This window comes from Vigna angularis, chromosome 6, assembly GCF_016808095.1.
Source record: "Vigna angularis cultivar LongXiaoDou No.4 chromosome 6, ASM1680809v1, whole genome shotgun sequence".
Classification (NCBI taxonomy): domain Eukaryota; kingdom Viridiplantae; phylum Streptophyta; class Magnoliopsida; order Fabales; family Fabaceae; genus Vigna; species Vigna angularis.
This window is the reverse complement of record NC_068975.1, coordinates 12,575,173-12,591,159: the sequence shown is the minus strand read 5'-3', so window position 1 is coordinate 12,591,159 and position 15,987 is coordinate 12,575,173. Positions and strand designations below refer to the sequence as shown.

The 15,987-nt window shown below is 37.4% G+C and overlaps 1 protein-coding gene across 1 annotated transcript; it reads right to left on the bottom strand.

Moving 5' to 3' along the window:
- Positions 1-11,051: 11,051 nt before the first annotated feature.
- LOC128197502 (uncharacterized) lies at positions 11,052-11,690 on the bottom strand. The gene is made up of 2 exons (XM_052879556.1): positions 11,244-11,690; positions 11,052-11,063 (listed from the first exon to the last, which is right to left on the bottom strand). Exons 1-2 carry the CDS (start codon positions 11,688-11,690, stop codon positions 11,052-11,054), a joined length of 459 nt encoding a protein of 152 aa, XP_052735516.1.
- Positions 11,691-15,987: the final 4,297 nt, after the last annotated feature.

Below are 15,987 nucleotides of genomic sequence, written 5' to 3'. Positions count from 1 at the left end.
AACTGAATCGTATCAAGTAATAATCCTGTTAAGACCAAGTATTGTTTCCCAAGAGACTCACGACCTAGACAATTATGTAATTTATTGATTAATTAAGACTTGAGAACAAATTGTTGTAAGTTTCAAATGCAAAAGTATGGATGAATGGATGAATATGTTAAGAAGAAACAATTATGTAAATATGTATGCATGGATTGATCAATGGTAAGAAGAAAAAAAACACGTGAATTGAAATATATGGATGAATATGTTGTTGGGGTTTATCAATTTCATCTTTTCCACTCTCTTGTATTTCAGAATTCATCATTCGTTTCATTAATGTTAATGCCACTTTCTAAATTACTTTAAACTCGATGTCTCGGCGAAGAAAGCCTAATCATAATCACTAGTTTACAATGTCTTGTCTCCCTAGCAATTAATTATGCATTATAGTGAACAGAAGCTTAAAGGCAACCAACTATCATACTCCTATGTCTAGGTTGGTAATATACTGATGGGAGAGATTCCCGAGATCTAGATTTCCCCATATGTGTCAATATCGACAAAACCAATAATCATGACATCGAATGAGTTAAACAATGCATGCTTTGAGCAAAGAGGAAAAATCCTAACTATTAATGAAAGAAAGCATGTATCATATAAATGATCTTGAAGAACAAATTCCATACAAGAGAGCTTCTAAAGATTTACATTGATTCCCCAACAACAAAATAAGTTTAGTTCACCATATTGATGGTGAAACTAGATGAAATATAATGGAAAAGTGAAGGATAGAAGCCTAGAAAGTTGAGAAAGGAGCCTTAGCATCCAAAATCGTCCTCCAAGGGGTGAAAGAGTGTGTTTTTGCCTCGTCCCAGCCAAAGATACAAACCCTAGAATGTCCTAAAGCTTATATAATATTCTAAAAATTACAGAAAAGTAGGCGCAAGCCCAGAAAAGTGCCGCTCAGCGGTAGTAGCTGATAACAGTTGAAGAACTGTTATTTTTATGCTTGAAATTGATACTAAAAGCAACCTTAACCCCTAGAAACTAGCTTGAAATCATGCTTTTGTTCATATTTTCCGAAATAAGAGAGCTGGACAGGTTTATGCTTGATTTCAGTGTTTTTGTGTAGGTTTTAAGGTGAATTTGGTGAAAGAAGTGAAGAAGGAGAGAGATGGAATCAGAAAAGACATCAAAAAGTGCAAAAGGAGAAACCGCAACTGCCGCTCGGCGGCAGTTTACCGCTGAGCGGCACTCAGGAGCTCGTGGGGGATCCGCTGAGGGGCAAAATGGCCGCTGAGGGGAAGAAACCAACTCACGCATTTACCGTTGAGCGGTACTTTACTACTGAGCGGCACACTTATGGGCTTTGTCCTAAATTTTCTGTAATTTTAGAATAGTATATAAGCTTTAGGACGTCTTTGGGTTTGTATCTTTGGCAGAAACGAAGCAAACACTCTCTCTTCCACCCCTTTGAAGGAGGATCTTGGATGCTCAGGCTACCTCTTCACCTTTCTAGGGTTTTATCTTTCATTCTTTCATTATTATTCATCTAGTTTCACCATGAATATGGTGAACTAAACCTTGTATTGTTGTTGGGGAATCAATGTAGTCTTGTGAAACTCTCATATATGGAATTTGTTTTTACATCTTATATTTAAGACCTATGCTTTCTTTCATCATTAGTTAGGGTTTTTCCTCTTTGCTCAATGCTTGCTTTGTTTAACTCATTCAATGCATGATTAGTGATTTTGTCGATACGGGAACGTACGGGGAAGTCTAGATCTGGGGAATTTCTCCCAATAGTATATTGGTTGCCGTCAAGCTCCTGCACTAAAAGAACTAATTATTAGGAATGCTAGGAATCGTATGAACTCGTAATTAGGGATAGGCCTTCTTGTGGCGCCGTATTTCGGTGTTCATAAATTTGTCATCAAGTTTTTGGCGCCGTTGCCGAGGACTCGTGGTTTAACTGGTTAATTTGTGTGATTATTGATTATCTTTGACTTTAATTTTGAATTTCTGTTTTTTTTTTCTGTTTTTATTTTATTTTATTTTATTTTATTTTATTTTATTTTATTTTATTTTATTCTCTGAATCTTATATCTTCTCCTATATCTTTTTGTGCTAACCAAATATTCTAGGGTTTTGTGTTCTTGTGTATGCAGGAGGCAATTCGAACTAGGAGTAAGATAATTGCAGAACCTATTCTTGAAGGTTTAGACGAGAGTAGACGGAGGAGAAGAATCCGAACATCTAGAGAACTTTTGCCTCCTCCGGAAACTCTGTTGCAACCATCACCACAAGGTTCTGACCATAGCACAGAAAATATGGAGAACAATAATATCCGAAGAACTCTTGCTGATTACACCAATACAACTGGACCTCAGCACTTTAACAGTATACCTAGACCTAGAGTCAATGCAGCTAACATGGAGGCCAAACCAGCATTGATCCAACTGGTGAAGAGCAATCAATTCAATGGGTTATCTCATGAAAGCCCATATGAGCACCTCACTACATTTAATGAGATCTGCAACACAGTGAAAATCCATGGGGTGCCAGATGAAGCGATCAAACTTAGCTTGTTTCCTTTCTCATTAGGAGGCAATGCTAAGCTTTGGTTAAATTCTTTTCCAGAGGGAAGTTTCACAGAGTGGGAAGCAGTGGTAACCAAGTTTCTAAATAAATACTTCCCACAATCAAAGGTGAACAAAGGCAAGCAAGAGATTTCTTCATTTAGGCAGGGCATGGAAGAATCACTGGGTCATGCATGGGATAGATACAAAAGCTTGCTACAAAAAACACTCACGCATGGATTCGATGAAGTGGAAGTAGTCCTTACCTTCCTTGGAGGTCTTGGTTCACAAACCAAGATGATGCTTGATGCCTCAGCAGGAGGAAACATTAAATGGAAAACTCCAGAGGAAGCAACAGAAATTATTGAAAGTATGGCTACTAGTGATAATGAGCTCAACAGTGAAAGAGGAGCTCCTATGCAACAAAAAGGAGTTCTTCAATTACAAACACATGATGCCTTGCTAGCTCAAAATAAAATTCTAACTCAACAGCTGAAGAATCTTACGAAAACACTTGCACAATTGCCTAAAGAGTTGAAGACTGCTGCACAGGTACAATCTCAGTTGTGTGAATTATGTGGAGGCGACCATATCAATGGTCAATGTGCCTTTCCAGTAGAAGCCGTAGAGGATGTGAATTACATGACCAATCAATACCGTCAAGGGAATTACAATCAAGGGTGGAAACCACACCCAAGTATTGGTCAAGGGCAAATTGGGCAAGCTGGTCAATTTAATAAGCAGCAGCAGCAACCCACCTTATGGCAGCAGATTTCTATGCTTAATGAAAGGTCCATGAGGATGGAAGACACTCTTAATAATTTCATACAGAAAACTGAGTCTACCCAAAAGAGCACTGAAGCTGCTATCAAGAATTTGGAGATTCAGATGGGGCAGATCACCAAGCAGGTGGAAGAAAGGCCAAATAGAAATTTTGGGGCTAATACTGAGGTTAACCCCAGAGAAGAATGCAAGGTGGTAGAGAGTGCTAAAAATGAGATAGTTGAGTTAGACAAAGGAGAAACAGAAGAGAAAAGAGAAATAGAGAGCAAAAATACTTTTCCTTTTCCAATACATCAAGGGAAACAACTGGATTTCACAGAACTATTCAAGATGGTGGATAATGATGCACCTTGGGAGCAGATTCTACAACAAATTACAGTTTACACTAGAACTGATGAAGACGTCTCTATAAAGAAAAGACGTAGAGATGATGAGGCAAAGAACTGTAAAACTGTTAAAAAGGAGTCAGTCCCTCCAAAAGCAACAGATCCAGGAGGCTTTTCTATCCCTTGTACTATAGGGAAGAAAAGGATTAAAAAAACTCTTCTTGATTTAGGTTCAAGTGTTAACTTGATACCTTACTCTTTACTGGAGCAAATCGGCGATGTTAATATGAAACCTGTAAAGGTTAATTTAGTAATGGCCGATGGATCTTCAAAGGAACCATGTGGGATTGCAGAGGACATTATAGTTTGTGTTGGCAAACTCCAGTTCTTGGCAGACTTTGTGGTGATGAAGATGGAGACAGAAAAGATACCTATCATTCTTGGAAGACCGTTTATGAAAATGGCCAAAGCTATCATTGATGTAAACGAAGGTATAGTGATGCTCCAGGACCGAGAGGAGAGAGTTGTTGTAGATGTCTTTAAAGATGAGATGCAAACACAGGAGGAAGAAGCTAGTTATAAAGCTGCATTTCAAGATGCACACATGACTAGCCGTCAAGATGAAGAGCCCAAGGTTACAGGTAACCATTGTTTGTTGTTTCAGGTGCATAAAGGAGAAAAGATTGGTAGAGGAGGAAAAGTTCCTGAGGACTGGAAGAAAGGAAGACCCCAACTTGGTACACCAGTGAGAATCAAAAATAAGTTGTGGGTTGTGAAAGGCTATAAAGAGAAGGAGGTGATAGAGATAGAATCTCCATATTTTGGAAGAATCAAAACAGTGCACAGGAAACAACTGAGGAGTTGGTGGGATAACAACATCAACTATGAAGAAGGAACTTGAACTTTACTGGGTCAAGCTAATGACATTAAAAGAGCGCTTGCTGGGAGGCAACCCAGTGATTTAAAAACTTTTGATTTTGTTTTGTAACTTTTAATTTGTGGACATTAGTTTTGTAAATACTTTGTTGGATATAGCATCTACTGAAGGATGCTAGGTGGTTAAGTATCCACTGAAGGATACTAAGTTTGTAACACCTACTGATGGGTGTTGGTGAGAAAATTTTGCACCTACTAATGGGTGTTGGTTAGTTTGTAACACCTACTGATGGGTGTTGGTAAGTTTGTAACACCTACTGATGGGTGTTGGTGGATTTTGGGTCAGGCTCGTGACGTTAAACAAGCGCTACCTGGGAGGCAACCCAGTTGATTGATTGTTTTTGTTTGTTTCATTGTAGTAGTATAATAGGGTTGTGCATACGTAACCTGAGAATTGAATTGCAGGGAACCAGTGAGGGGCATGTTTAGGAGGCACGTAGGTTAAGAAAAGAAGGAGAAGAGCACTTCACGAAAGTGCCGCTGAGCGGTACTATCGCAAAGTGGGTTTAGTTTCCCCTTAGCGAGACCCGAGACCATTAGGGTATTTTTATACCCTAAGCTGCGCATAAGCTTTTATTTTCAGGCTCTTCTCTGCACAAACACTCCCGCATACTTTTCCAAGGTTGTCCACATCTTTTCCCTCTTCCCTCTTAAGAAAATCTCTCTTCTACTCACTTGCTCACTAGTGTTTCATCTAAGTTTGGGGTTGGAATAGAGCATCTTAGCTTGGAAGCATTCTCATTGCATCTAGTATCTCCACCCAAGTAAGTAAAGCATTTTGTTCATTCTAGGGTTCTTAATTTTGAATGTGATTGTCAAAGCATGAATATTTAGGGGTTTTGATTTCTATGCATTATTTGATGATATAATTGATTTTTGAACCGATTAAACTGCATAATTTTGATCTAGAAAACTGAAAATTGCATTTGGGTGGAGTTAAGACAGCTTAAAAAGAGGTTTTTCAAAACTCTGCAGAGTTACCGCTCAGGGGTAAATTGTCGCTGAGCGGCACTATGCCAGACCTGAAATTTTTGCAAAATTTGTGTTCTGGAATGTGGCACTGGTGGCGCTGAGGGGTAATTCTGACCCTCAGCGGTGGTTTAGCTTCGAAAGGAGTTGTATTCTGTGTTTTACTAATGATTAACATCATGTTCTGTGGTTTTGTATCTGTGTTTGATTGCAGGAATGACATCCTCTTCAGGAAAAAGATTGAAAACCATGGCAACCAAGAGAAAGGAAAAGGAACCAGAACAGCCCCATTATAGTAGGTTCCTCTCTCGGAAACATGAGAAGCACTTCAAGGTGGTGTAAGACAGGAGACTCCTTATGGAGAGAAAAGTTGGAATGATACCTAACTTTGCTCCTTAATTTGGAGAGCAATTGTTAGGGAATGACTGGGGAAAGCTAGCCACATATCCTGCACCTGCTAACATAGCTGTGGTAAAAGAATTCTACACTAATGCAAAGAAGATTGGTGATTATCCAGTTGAAAATTATTTGGGCTATGTTAGAGGCCATGCTATCAGGTATGATCCTGATTCTATCAATAACTTCCTGGATACTGTGTGGGCTGGTGAGCAGTGCCAGTTTGCTCTTTGCATTGAGGAAGGGGCTGATTTTGAGGATGTAGAGAGAGTACTATGTATACCTAGAGGACACTTCCAAAGGAATAGATCTGGCTCAGTGGTAAACATTAGGAGGACTGATCTGACTCCTCTTGCAAAGTATTGAATGGCATTTTCTCATGCCAACATTCAGCCATGTTCACATGTGTCAGATATTACTCTCAGCAGGGCACTCTTCATCTACTGTGCTATCAGGAACTTAAATGTTAATATTGGGCAGGTGATAGCTGATGAGATTAGTGTGTGTGCCAATACCTCAAATAACAAAGCACCCTTAGAACATCCCTCCTTAATCACTCACCTTTGCAAGATAGTTGGGGTGGACACTTCTGCTCCACCATTTGAAAGGCCAAGAAAAGCCATTGATGAGGCCTATTACAGACAGTACTGTGGAGGTGAGGAGGCAACTCAACCAGTTCCACCACGCCGTGCTCGCAGAGAAAGAGGGCAAGCATAGAGCCAGACATCTACTGAGACACATGAAGCAGAACCATTCCAGATGAGGGATATGTACATGTCCCTTATAGGTGCTCAGTTATAGTCCATTCATAGAGGGCAGGTGGCTACTGCTGAGATGATTGTGGGGATGTATGATACACCTCCCGCTCACAGGTGGACTATGGAGGAATTCAATAATGTGGTAGCTTGGCCAGAGGAGCCGGTGCAAGGAGGAGGAGCTGAAGCAGCTGAAGCTTCAGTTAGGGAGATGGAAGAAGATGAAGCTGATGATGATGATGCATTTGAAGATGATGATGATGAGGAGGAAGAAGAAGAGGAAGATACAGAGGACAGCTCAGATTGATGAGGAGCTGAGATAGCATTTACTGATGAATGCTATCATGAACTTATGCTTTTGTTGGTTTAAGTGTTCTGAACTTATTTACTTTTGTTTTAGATTAAGGTTGATGTACTCTATTGGAAACCTGGTTTGTTATGATGGTTTGCTATTGACTGTGATTGTGTGATAAGTAATGCTTGATGATGATTATTGATTGATTGATGTTGAGATAGATTTGCACATAAAATGCTTATACAGGTGATTCACAAGCTTTGTGAACAAATGCAGGATATTATGATTGTGATTGTGAGATTAAGCAGGATGTGTATGTCAAATTTGAATGAGCTTATATGTGAGGTTTTGAGCTCTAGAGTTTTTATAGATTGAATGCTATTACTTTGGAAACATGAATGATTTTGCCCAGGTTTTCTATGATTGAATCAATTGCTTGTTTTGCATCATATGATCAAGGCCGTTTGTTGGAACCCTTTTTATTGGCAAAATTCATAAAGTTAGCTCATTAAAAGAGAACACTTTGTGTTCTATCCTTTGAACCCTTTGCCTTGAACATAAATTGAAAACCCTTGTTGAAAAGCTTTACCTTGAGTTAAGTAGAAAAATCTTGTGTGGTATTGTTAAATGTTCAAGTTTGGGGTTGTTGGGAAAGCATGAAAAAGGAAAAGCATTGAGCTAAGAGCTAAGAATTAAGAATATGAAAAGAAAATAAACAGACAAGAAAAGAAAAGAAAAAGAAAAGCTCAATGCAAAAGAAAGTTGGGAAAAATAAGAATAATTGTGTTGTTATGATTCTCTTAACTCAAGGATTTTGTGATCCAGAAAAACCAATTTTCTTGTTAGCCCAGCCACATTATAAGCCATTGAAAAGTCCTTGTGATGATGCATGCTTGTTAATGTTTTTTATTGTGGTTTGGTTAAATGAAAGGCAAAGTTGATTCATGTGACATTGTGATAGTGGAGTGAATGAGTGATTACCTCTTATACACTTGAGTGTGAGTGAAACACTTTACCTGGTAAGGAAGTATTCCATGAGCACATGAACATCCATGCTTAATTTATTGATCATTCATGAAAAATAACATTTGTTGGATATCAAATAACTTTGTGAACACTAAAGCATGTGCACATCTTGATTGAAATCTTGGTCATAAGTTTGATTGAAGTCTTTACTTATCTTGAAAAGAAGATTTTTGAATGAGTGAACCATCATATGAATTGGTAGAAGATTGAGTTACATCTTGTTTGCTTGAGCACAAGCAAAGTTCTAAGTTTGGGGTTGTGATAACAGTTGAAAAACTGTTATTTTTATGCTTGAAATTGATACTAAAAGCAACCTTTAACCCTTAGAAACTAGCTTGAAATCATGCTTTTGTTCATATTTTCCGAAATAAGAGAGCTGGACAGGTTTATGCTTGATTTCAGTGTTTTTGTGTAGGTTTTAAGGTGAATTTGGTGAAAGAAGTGAAGAAGGAGAGAGATGGAATCAGAAAAGACATAAAAAAGTGCAAAAGGAAAAACCGCAACTGCCGCTCAGCGGCAGTTTACCGCTGAGCGGCACTCAGGAGCTCACGGGGGATCCGCTGAGGGGAAAAATGGCCGCTGAGGGGAAGAAACCAACTCACGCACTTACCGCTGAGCGGCACACTTAAGGGCTTGGGCCTAAATTTTCTGTAATTTTAGAATAGTATATAAGCTTTAGGACGTCTTAGGGTTTGTATCTTTGGCAGAAACGAAGCAAACACTCTCTCTTCCACCCCTTTGAAGGAGGATCTTGGATGCTCAGGCTACCTCTTCACCTTTCTAGGGTTTTATCTTTCATTCTTTCATTATTATTCATCTAGTTTCACCATGAATATGGTGAACTAAACCTTGTATTGTTGTTGGGGAATCAATGTAGTCTTGTGAAACTCTCATATATGGAATTTGCTTTTACATCTTATATTTAAGACCTATGATTTCTTTCATCATTAGTTAGGGTTTTTCCTCTTTGCTCAATGCTTGCTTTGTTTAACTCATTCAATGCATGATTAGTGATTTTGTCGATACGGGAACGTACGGGGAAGTCTAGATCTGGGGAATTTCTCCCAATAGTATATTGGTTGCCGTTAAGCTCCTGCACTAAAAGAACTAATTATTAGGAATGCTAGGAATCGTATGAACTCGTAATTAGGGATAGGCCTTCTTGCTAGGTAATTTAGAGAGTGGCATTAACAATGATGAAAAGAATGTTGAATTCCTAAAGTATGAGAGTGGATAAGATGAAATTGATAACCCCAACAACATACTTCCATTGAAGTGTTTGTATTTTGTTTTAGCCATTGATCAAATTCATGCATACATGTTTATTTTCTGTTTTGCATATTAAACTCCACTTATTTCGTTCTTAAGTCTTAAATAATCAACGAATCACATAACTAAACTAGGCCGTGAGCCCTTTGGGAGAACTATACTTGGTCTTACCGAGTTTATTACTTGAAACGATTCGGTCACACTTGCCGATTGTTAAACAAGTTTGTGGCGCTGTATTTCGGTGTTCATAAATTTGTCATTAGTAGCGTGATAACAGTTGAAAAACTGTTATTTTCATGCTTAAATTTGATACTAAAAGCAACCTTTAACACTTAGAAACTAGCTTGAAATCATGCTTTTGGTCATACTATTAGAAATAAGAGAGCTGGACAGGTTTATGCTTGATTTCAGTGTTTTATGCAGGTTTTAAGGTGAATTTGGTGAAAGAAGTGAAGAAGGATAGAAATGGAAGCAGAAAAGACATCAAAAAGTGCAAAAGGAGAAGCCGCAACTACCGCTCAGCGGCAGTTTACCGCTGAGCGGCACTCAGAAACTCACGTTGGCTCCGCTGAGGGGTGAAAAGGCCGTTGAGGGGAGGAAAACAACTCACGCACTTATCGTTGAACGGCACTATTTTGGGCTTGGGCCTAATTTTCTGTAATTTTACGAATAGTATATAAGCTTTAGGTGTTCCTAGGGTTTGTATCTTTGGCTGGGACGAAGCAAACACTCTCTTTTCCACCCCTTTGAAGGAAGATCTTGGATGCTCAGGCTCCCTTTTCACCTTTCTAGGGTTTTATCTTCCATTCTTTCATTATTGTTCATCTAGTTTCACCATGAATATGGTGAACTAAACCTTGTATTGTTGTTGGGGAATCAATGTAGTCTTGTGAAACTCTCATATATGGAATTATTGTTTTAACATCTTACTTTAAGACTTATGCTTTCTTTCATCATTAGTTAGGGTTTTTCCTCTTTGCTTAATGCTTGCTTTTTTTAACTCATTCATTGCCATGATCATTGATTTTATCGATATGGGAACGTACGGGGAAATCTGGATCCGGGGAATTTCTCCCAATAGCATATTGGTTGCCTTTAAGCTTCTGCACTTAAGAATTAATTACTAGGAATGCTAGGAATTGTATGAACTCGTAATTAAGGATAGGCCTTCTTGACAAGGTGATTTAGAGAGTGGCATTAACATTGATGAAAAGATTGATGAATTCCTAAAGTATATGAGAGTGGATAAGATGAAATTGATAACCCCAACAACATACTCATCCATATCATTCATTACGTGTTTGTTTTACTCATTTTGCCATTGATCACATTCATGCATACATGTTTAATTATTGTCTTTTGCATTAAAAACCTACAATCACTCGTTCACAAGTCTTAAATAATCAACAAATCAGATAACTAACTAGGCTGTGAGTCCTTTGGGAAAACGATACTTGGTCTTACCTAGTTTTATTACTTGATACGATTCGGTCACACTTGCCGAGGGTTAAACAAGTTTGTGGCGCCATTTTTCGGTGTTCATAAATTTGTCATCATAGCGCGTGCTCCATTCTTCCCCTCAGCGGCATTTCTCCCCTCAACATTGCAAACGGGTCTTTGAGAGTGTCGCTCAGCGGTAATTGGCGTTGAGCGGTACTTGCGTTTTCTCCTCTTTTGCACTTTTTGTGTCCTTTTCTGATTCCATCTCTATCCCTTTTCACTTCTTTCATCAATTTCATCTAGAAACCTGCAAAAAACAAAGAAATCAAGCATAAAACCTGTCCAACTCTGTTATTTCCAACAATTCAACAAAATCATGAGTTCAAGCTAATTTCTAAGTCATAAAGGTTATAATTGAAGTCAATTTTAAGTATAAAAATAAAAAAATTTCAACTGTTATCAATGGTCTCCGAAGAATGAGAGGTACATCTCCATTTTCCTCCATCTCCATGATAACAAAATCCACTGGGAAAACGAATTTTTCTACCTTGACTAGCACATCTTCAACTACTCCATAAGGATATTTAAGAGACCTGTCCGCGAATTGAAGTGCCATTCTAGTGGGTTTGAGCTCTAAGCCGTCAATTCTTTTAAATACAGAAAGCGGCATCAAATTAATGCTTGCTCCCAAATCAATTAGAGCTCTTACAATTTCCAACTCTCCTATAGGGCATGGAATAGTGAAGCTCCCTGGATCTTTAAACTTGGGAGGTAATTGTTGTATGATTGCACTACAATTACCTTTTACTTCAATGGTCTCCTTCTCAAAATATTTTCTTTTCTTTGTAAGGAGTTCTTTCAAAAGCTTTGCATAAGATGGCATCTGTTGCAATGCTTCTGAGAAAGGAATGGTAATCTCTAGTTTCTTAAACATCTCCATAAACCGCTCAAACTGTTTTTCTTTTTCTTTCCTTGCATAAATCTTTGGATAAGGAAGTATTTTTTCTAACTCTTTCTCTGTTTTTCTCTCACCTAACTGTTCTTTTTCTTTTTCTTTTTTTCTCTCATCTTCCTCTTCTCTCTTATTTTCTTTCTCAACCATATCTTTCCACTCAGGTGTTTCTTTTTCACTCTCATTTTCTCTCTCTTTTCCCTCTATTTTTCTTTCTTTTAACACTTTACCACTTCTTGTTATAATGGTTTTACATTCTTCATTCAACGTGTTCTTTGTATTCTTTTCACAACCTTCTATCTTGTTAATCATTCTCCCAATGTTCATTTTCATACTATTAAATGCATCTTCCACATTCTTACAATAAGAGACACTCATTTTCATGAATTCTTGAAAAGTATCCTCCAATTTTTTATTTTTCTCATATGAAATAGGTTGTGGTTGCCATTGTTGTTGCTGCTTTTGAACCATTGAAATATTATATATCTCTTGAGGTAGTAAAGAAAGCTTCTTTGTTACTTCTTATAACTGTTGAACGATGACCTCATTTTGTGCAAACAAGACGTCTTGAATTTGCATTTGTAACATTCCCATTTGTTGACTGGGAACTCCTCTTTCACTATGCATTTCATTGTCATTAGCAGCCATGTTTTCTATCAATTTTGTTGCTTCCTCTGGAGTTTTACATTTAATGTTACCTCGCGTTGATGCATCTAGCATCATCTTGGTTTATGAACCAAGACCTTCAAGGAAAAGTAGAACTACTGCTGCTTCATCAAAACCATGCATGGGAGTCTTTCTTAATAAGCTTTTGTACTTGTCCCATGCTTGACCTAATATCTCCTCCATGCCTTGTCTGAAAGAAGAGATCTCTTGCTTCCCTTTGTTGACTTTAGATTGTGGGAAGTATTTGTTCAAAAACTTTGCAACCACAACTTCCCATTCTGTAAAACTACCTTCTGGAAAAGAATTTAACCACAACTTAGCATTGCCTCCCATGAGAAAGGAAACAAGCTAAGCTTGATTGCTTCATTCGGCACTCCATTTATCTTCACGGTGTTACAAATTTCATTAAAGGTGGTGAGATGTTCATACGGGCTTTCATGTGATAGCCCATTAAACTGATTGCTTTTCACCAACTGTATTAGTGTCGGTTTAACCTCCATGTTTGCAACATTGACCCTCGGCCTTGCTATACTGTTAAAATGTTGAGGGCCAACCATAGCGGTATAATCTGCAAGAGTTTGTCTACCATTATTCTCCTCTGCCATATTTTCAGTGCTATGGTAAGACCTTGGTGGTGAAGGTTGTAAGAGTGTCTCAAGAGAAGGGAATAGTTCTCTTGAAGTTCGAACTCTCCTCCTCCTTCTACTTTCGTCCAGGCCTTTAAGATGAGGTTCATAAATCTTTCTACACCTAGTCCGAATATTACCCTACATACACAAGGAAACAAAACCCTAGAAAACTTTTGTTAGCACAAAAAGATAGAAAAGAGATAAAAAATCAAAAGATATAATTGAAAAGATAGGAAGATAGGAAATAAAAACAGAAAATAAAAACAGAAAATAAAAACAGAAAAATAAAAACAAAAAATAAAAACAAAAAATAAAAACAGAAAAATAAAAACAGAAAAACAAAATACAAAACAAGTCAAAAGTAATAAAAAATCACACAAATAGACTAAATAAACGACGAGTCCCCGGCAACGACGCCAAAAACTTGATGAAAAAATTTTCAATCCCCAAAAACGGAGTCAAAAACTTGTTAACCCTTGGCAAGTGTAACCGAATCGTATCAAGTAATAATCCTGGTAAGACCAAGTATCCTTTCCCAAGGCCTAGACAGTTATGTGATTTATTGATTAATTAAGACTTGTGAACTAATTGTTGTAAGTTTCAAATGCAAAAGACTGAAAAGTAAATATGTATGCATGTGATGATCAATAGGCCAGAAGAAACAAAACACGTGAATTGAAATATATGGATGAATATGTTGTTGGGGTTTATCAATTTCATCCTTTCCACTCTCTTGTATTTAGGAGTTCATCATTCTTTTCATTAATGTTAATGCCACTTTCTAAATTACTTTAAACCCGATGTCTCGGCGAAGAAAGCCTAATCATAACCACTAGTTTACAATGTCTTGTCTCCCTAGCAATTAATCATGTATTATAGTGAACAGAAGCTTAAAGGAAACCAACTATCATACTCCTATGTCTAGGTTTGTAATATACTTTTGGGAGAGATTCCCTAGATCTAGATTTCCCCGTATTTGTCCATATCGACAAAACCAATAATCATGACATCGAATGAGTTAAACAATGCATGCTTTGAGCAAAGAGGAAAAACCCTAACTATTAATTAAAGAAAGCATGTATCTTATAAAAGATCTTGAAGAACAAATTCTATTACATGAGAGTTTCAAAGGATTTACATTGATTCTCCAAATAGAATAAAAGTTTAATTCTCCATCGTCATGGAAGAATTAGATGAACAATGGAATGAAAGAATGGAAGAGATAGAAACAACCGAGAAAGAGAAGAGTAGAGCCGTCACCATCTTCAATTCTACTCTCAAGGGGTGAAGTGTGTTTCTGCTTCGTCCCAGCCAAAGATACAAACCCTAGAATGTCCTAAAGCATATATAATATTCTAAAAATTACAGAAAAGTAGGCCCAAGCTCAGAAAAGTGTCGCTCAGCGGTAGTAGCGCGTGCTCCATTCTTCCCCTCAGCGGCATTTCTCCCCTCAGCGGTGCCAACAGGTCTTTGAGAGTGCCGCTCAGCGGTAATTGGCGTTGAGCGGTACTTGCGTTTTCTCCTCTTTTGCACTTTTTGTGTCCTTTTCTGATTCCATCTCTATCCCTTTTTCACTTCTTTCATCAATTTCATCTAAAAACCTGCAAAAACAAAGAAATCAAGTATAAAACCTGTTCAACTCTGTTATTTCATACAATTCAACAAAATCATGAGTTCAAGCTAATTTCTAAGTCATAAAGGTTGTAATTGAAGTCAATTTTAAGTATAAAAATAACAGTTTTTCAACTGTTATCAACGTCTAAAGCTTTTCCCTAGAAAGTTGAACTCTAAGTGGTCTAGTCCGTTTATTATCAAGAATATCCTTCCACATGGAGTAGTTGAGTTGACGGATCCAGCCTCTGAAGACCCACAAAGAATTTAGGTAGTCAATGGAGTTGGTTGATCCAGATTGAGTTTAATGGTGTCAAGCTAGTGACGTTAAAGAAGCTCTTACTGGGAGACAACCCAGCTTTCTAAACCTTTCTTTTTATTCAATTGTTTTGTTATTGTACTTTGCTTAAATGAACCACACTGCTTTGATTCAACTGTGTTGTGTTTTGTGATGAGTATTTCTTTGTGATATTCTAGTGTATTCATTGATGTTGAGATGATGCATGATGTTCTGATATACATGTGATGGCTCAATGTGTATGAAATAGGTGTTTGAGGTAAAACTTGAATGAGATACTGAGCAGGGTGTTTTTATGAATTCTAGGACTTGAGAGTTTACCTATGTGAGTTTTGGGCTTCAGAGTTGTTATGAATAATTACTATTACTTTGGAAGCATGAATGATTTTGCCTAAATATTCTGTGATTGAACAATTTGCTTGCAGTTTTCATACGATCAAGGTCATCTTATGTTATCCTTTATTCTTTTAGCCTTCACATGATTTGTGTCCACTGAAAAGAAAACAATTTGTTCTAACCTTTGAACCTTGAGCCTTATGCATGTTTTGAAAACCCTTTGTGAAAATCTTTACCTTGAGTTAAGTTTAGAACATTTGTGAGGTATTGTTAACACTCCGGCAAGTGTACCGAATCGTATCAAGTAATAATAAATGGTAAGACCAAGTATCGTTTCCCAAGAGACTCACGGCCTAGACATTCATGTGGGTTCTTGATTAATTAAGACTTGTAAACAAAATCGTAGTGTTTATAATGCAGAAAAGAAATATGAATGCAAGTGTTGATCAATTAACTTGAAGAGTGCACAAGTAATTGTTGTATAAAATGTGGATGATTATGTTGTTGGAGTTTCTGACTTATCCTATCCACTCTCATGTATTTGTGAATTCATCTCCTTCATTAATGTTAATCCTACTTTCTAATTTATCTTAAACCTGATGTCTCGGTGAAGAAAGCCTACTTTTAATTACTAGATCACAATGTCTTGTATCCCCATCAATTAATTATGCATTACATTCACACAGAATGTAATGCATGAATAATTGCTAAGGAGACAAGACATTGTAAACTAGTGATT

Coding starts and splice junctions, on each gene's coding strand:
- LOC128197502 (XM_052879556.1), bottom strand. CDS start 11,690: ATGTTTAAGAAACTAGAGATTACCATTCCTTTCTCAGAAGCATTGCAA.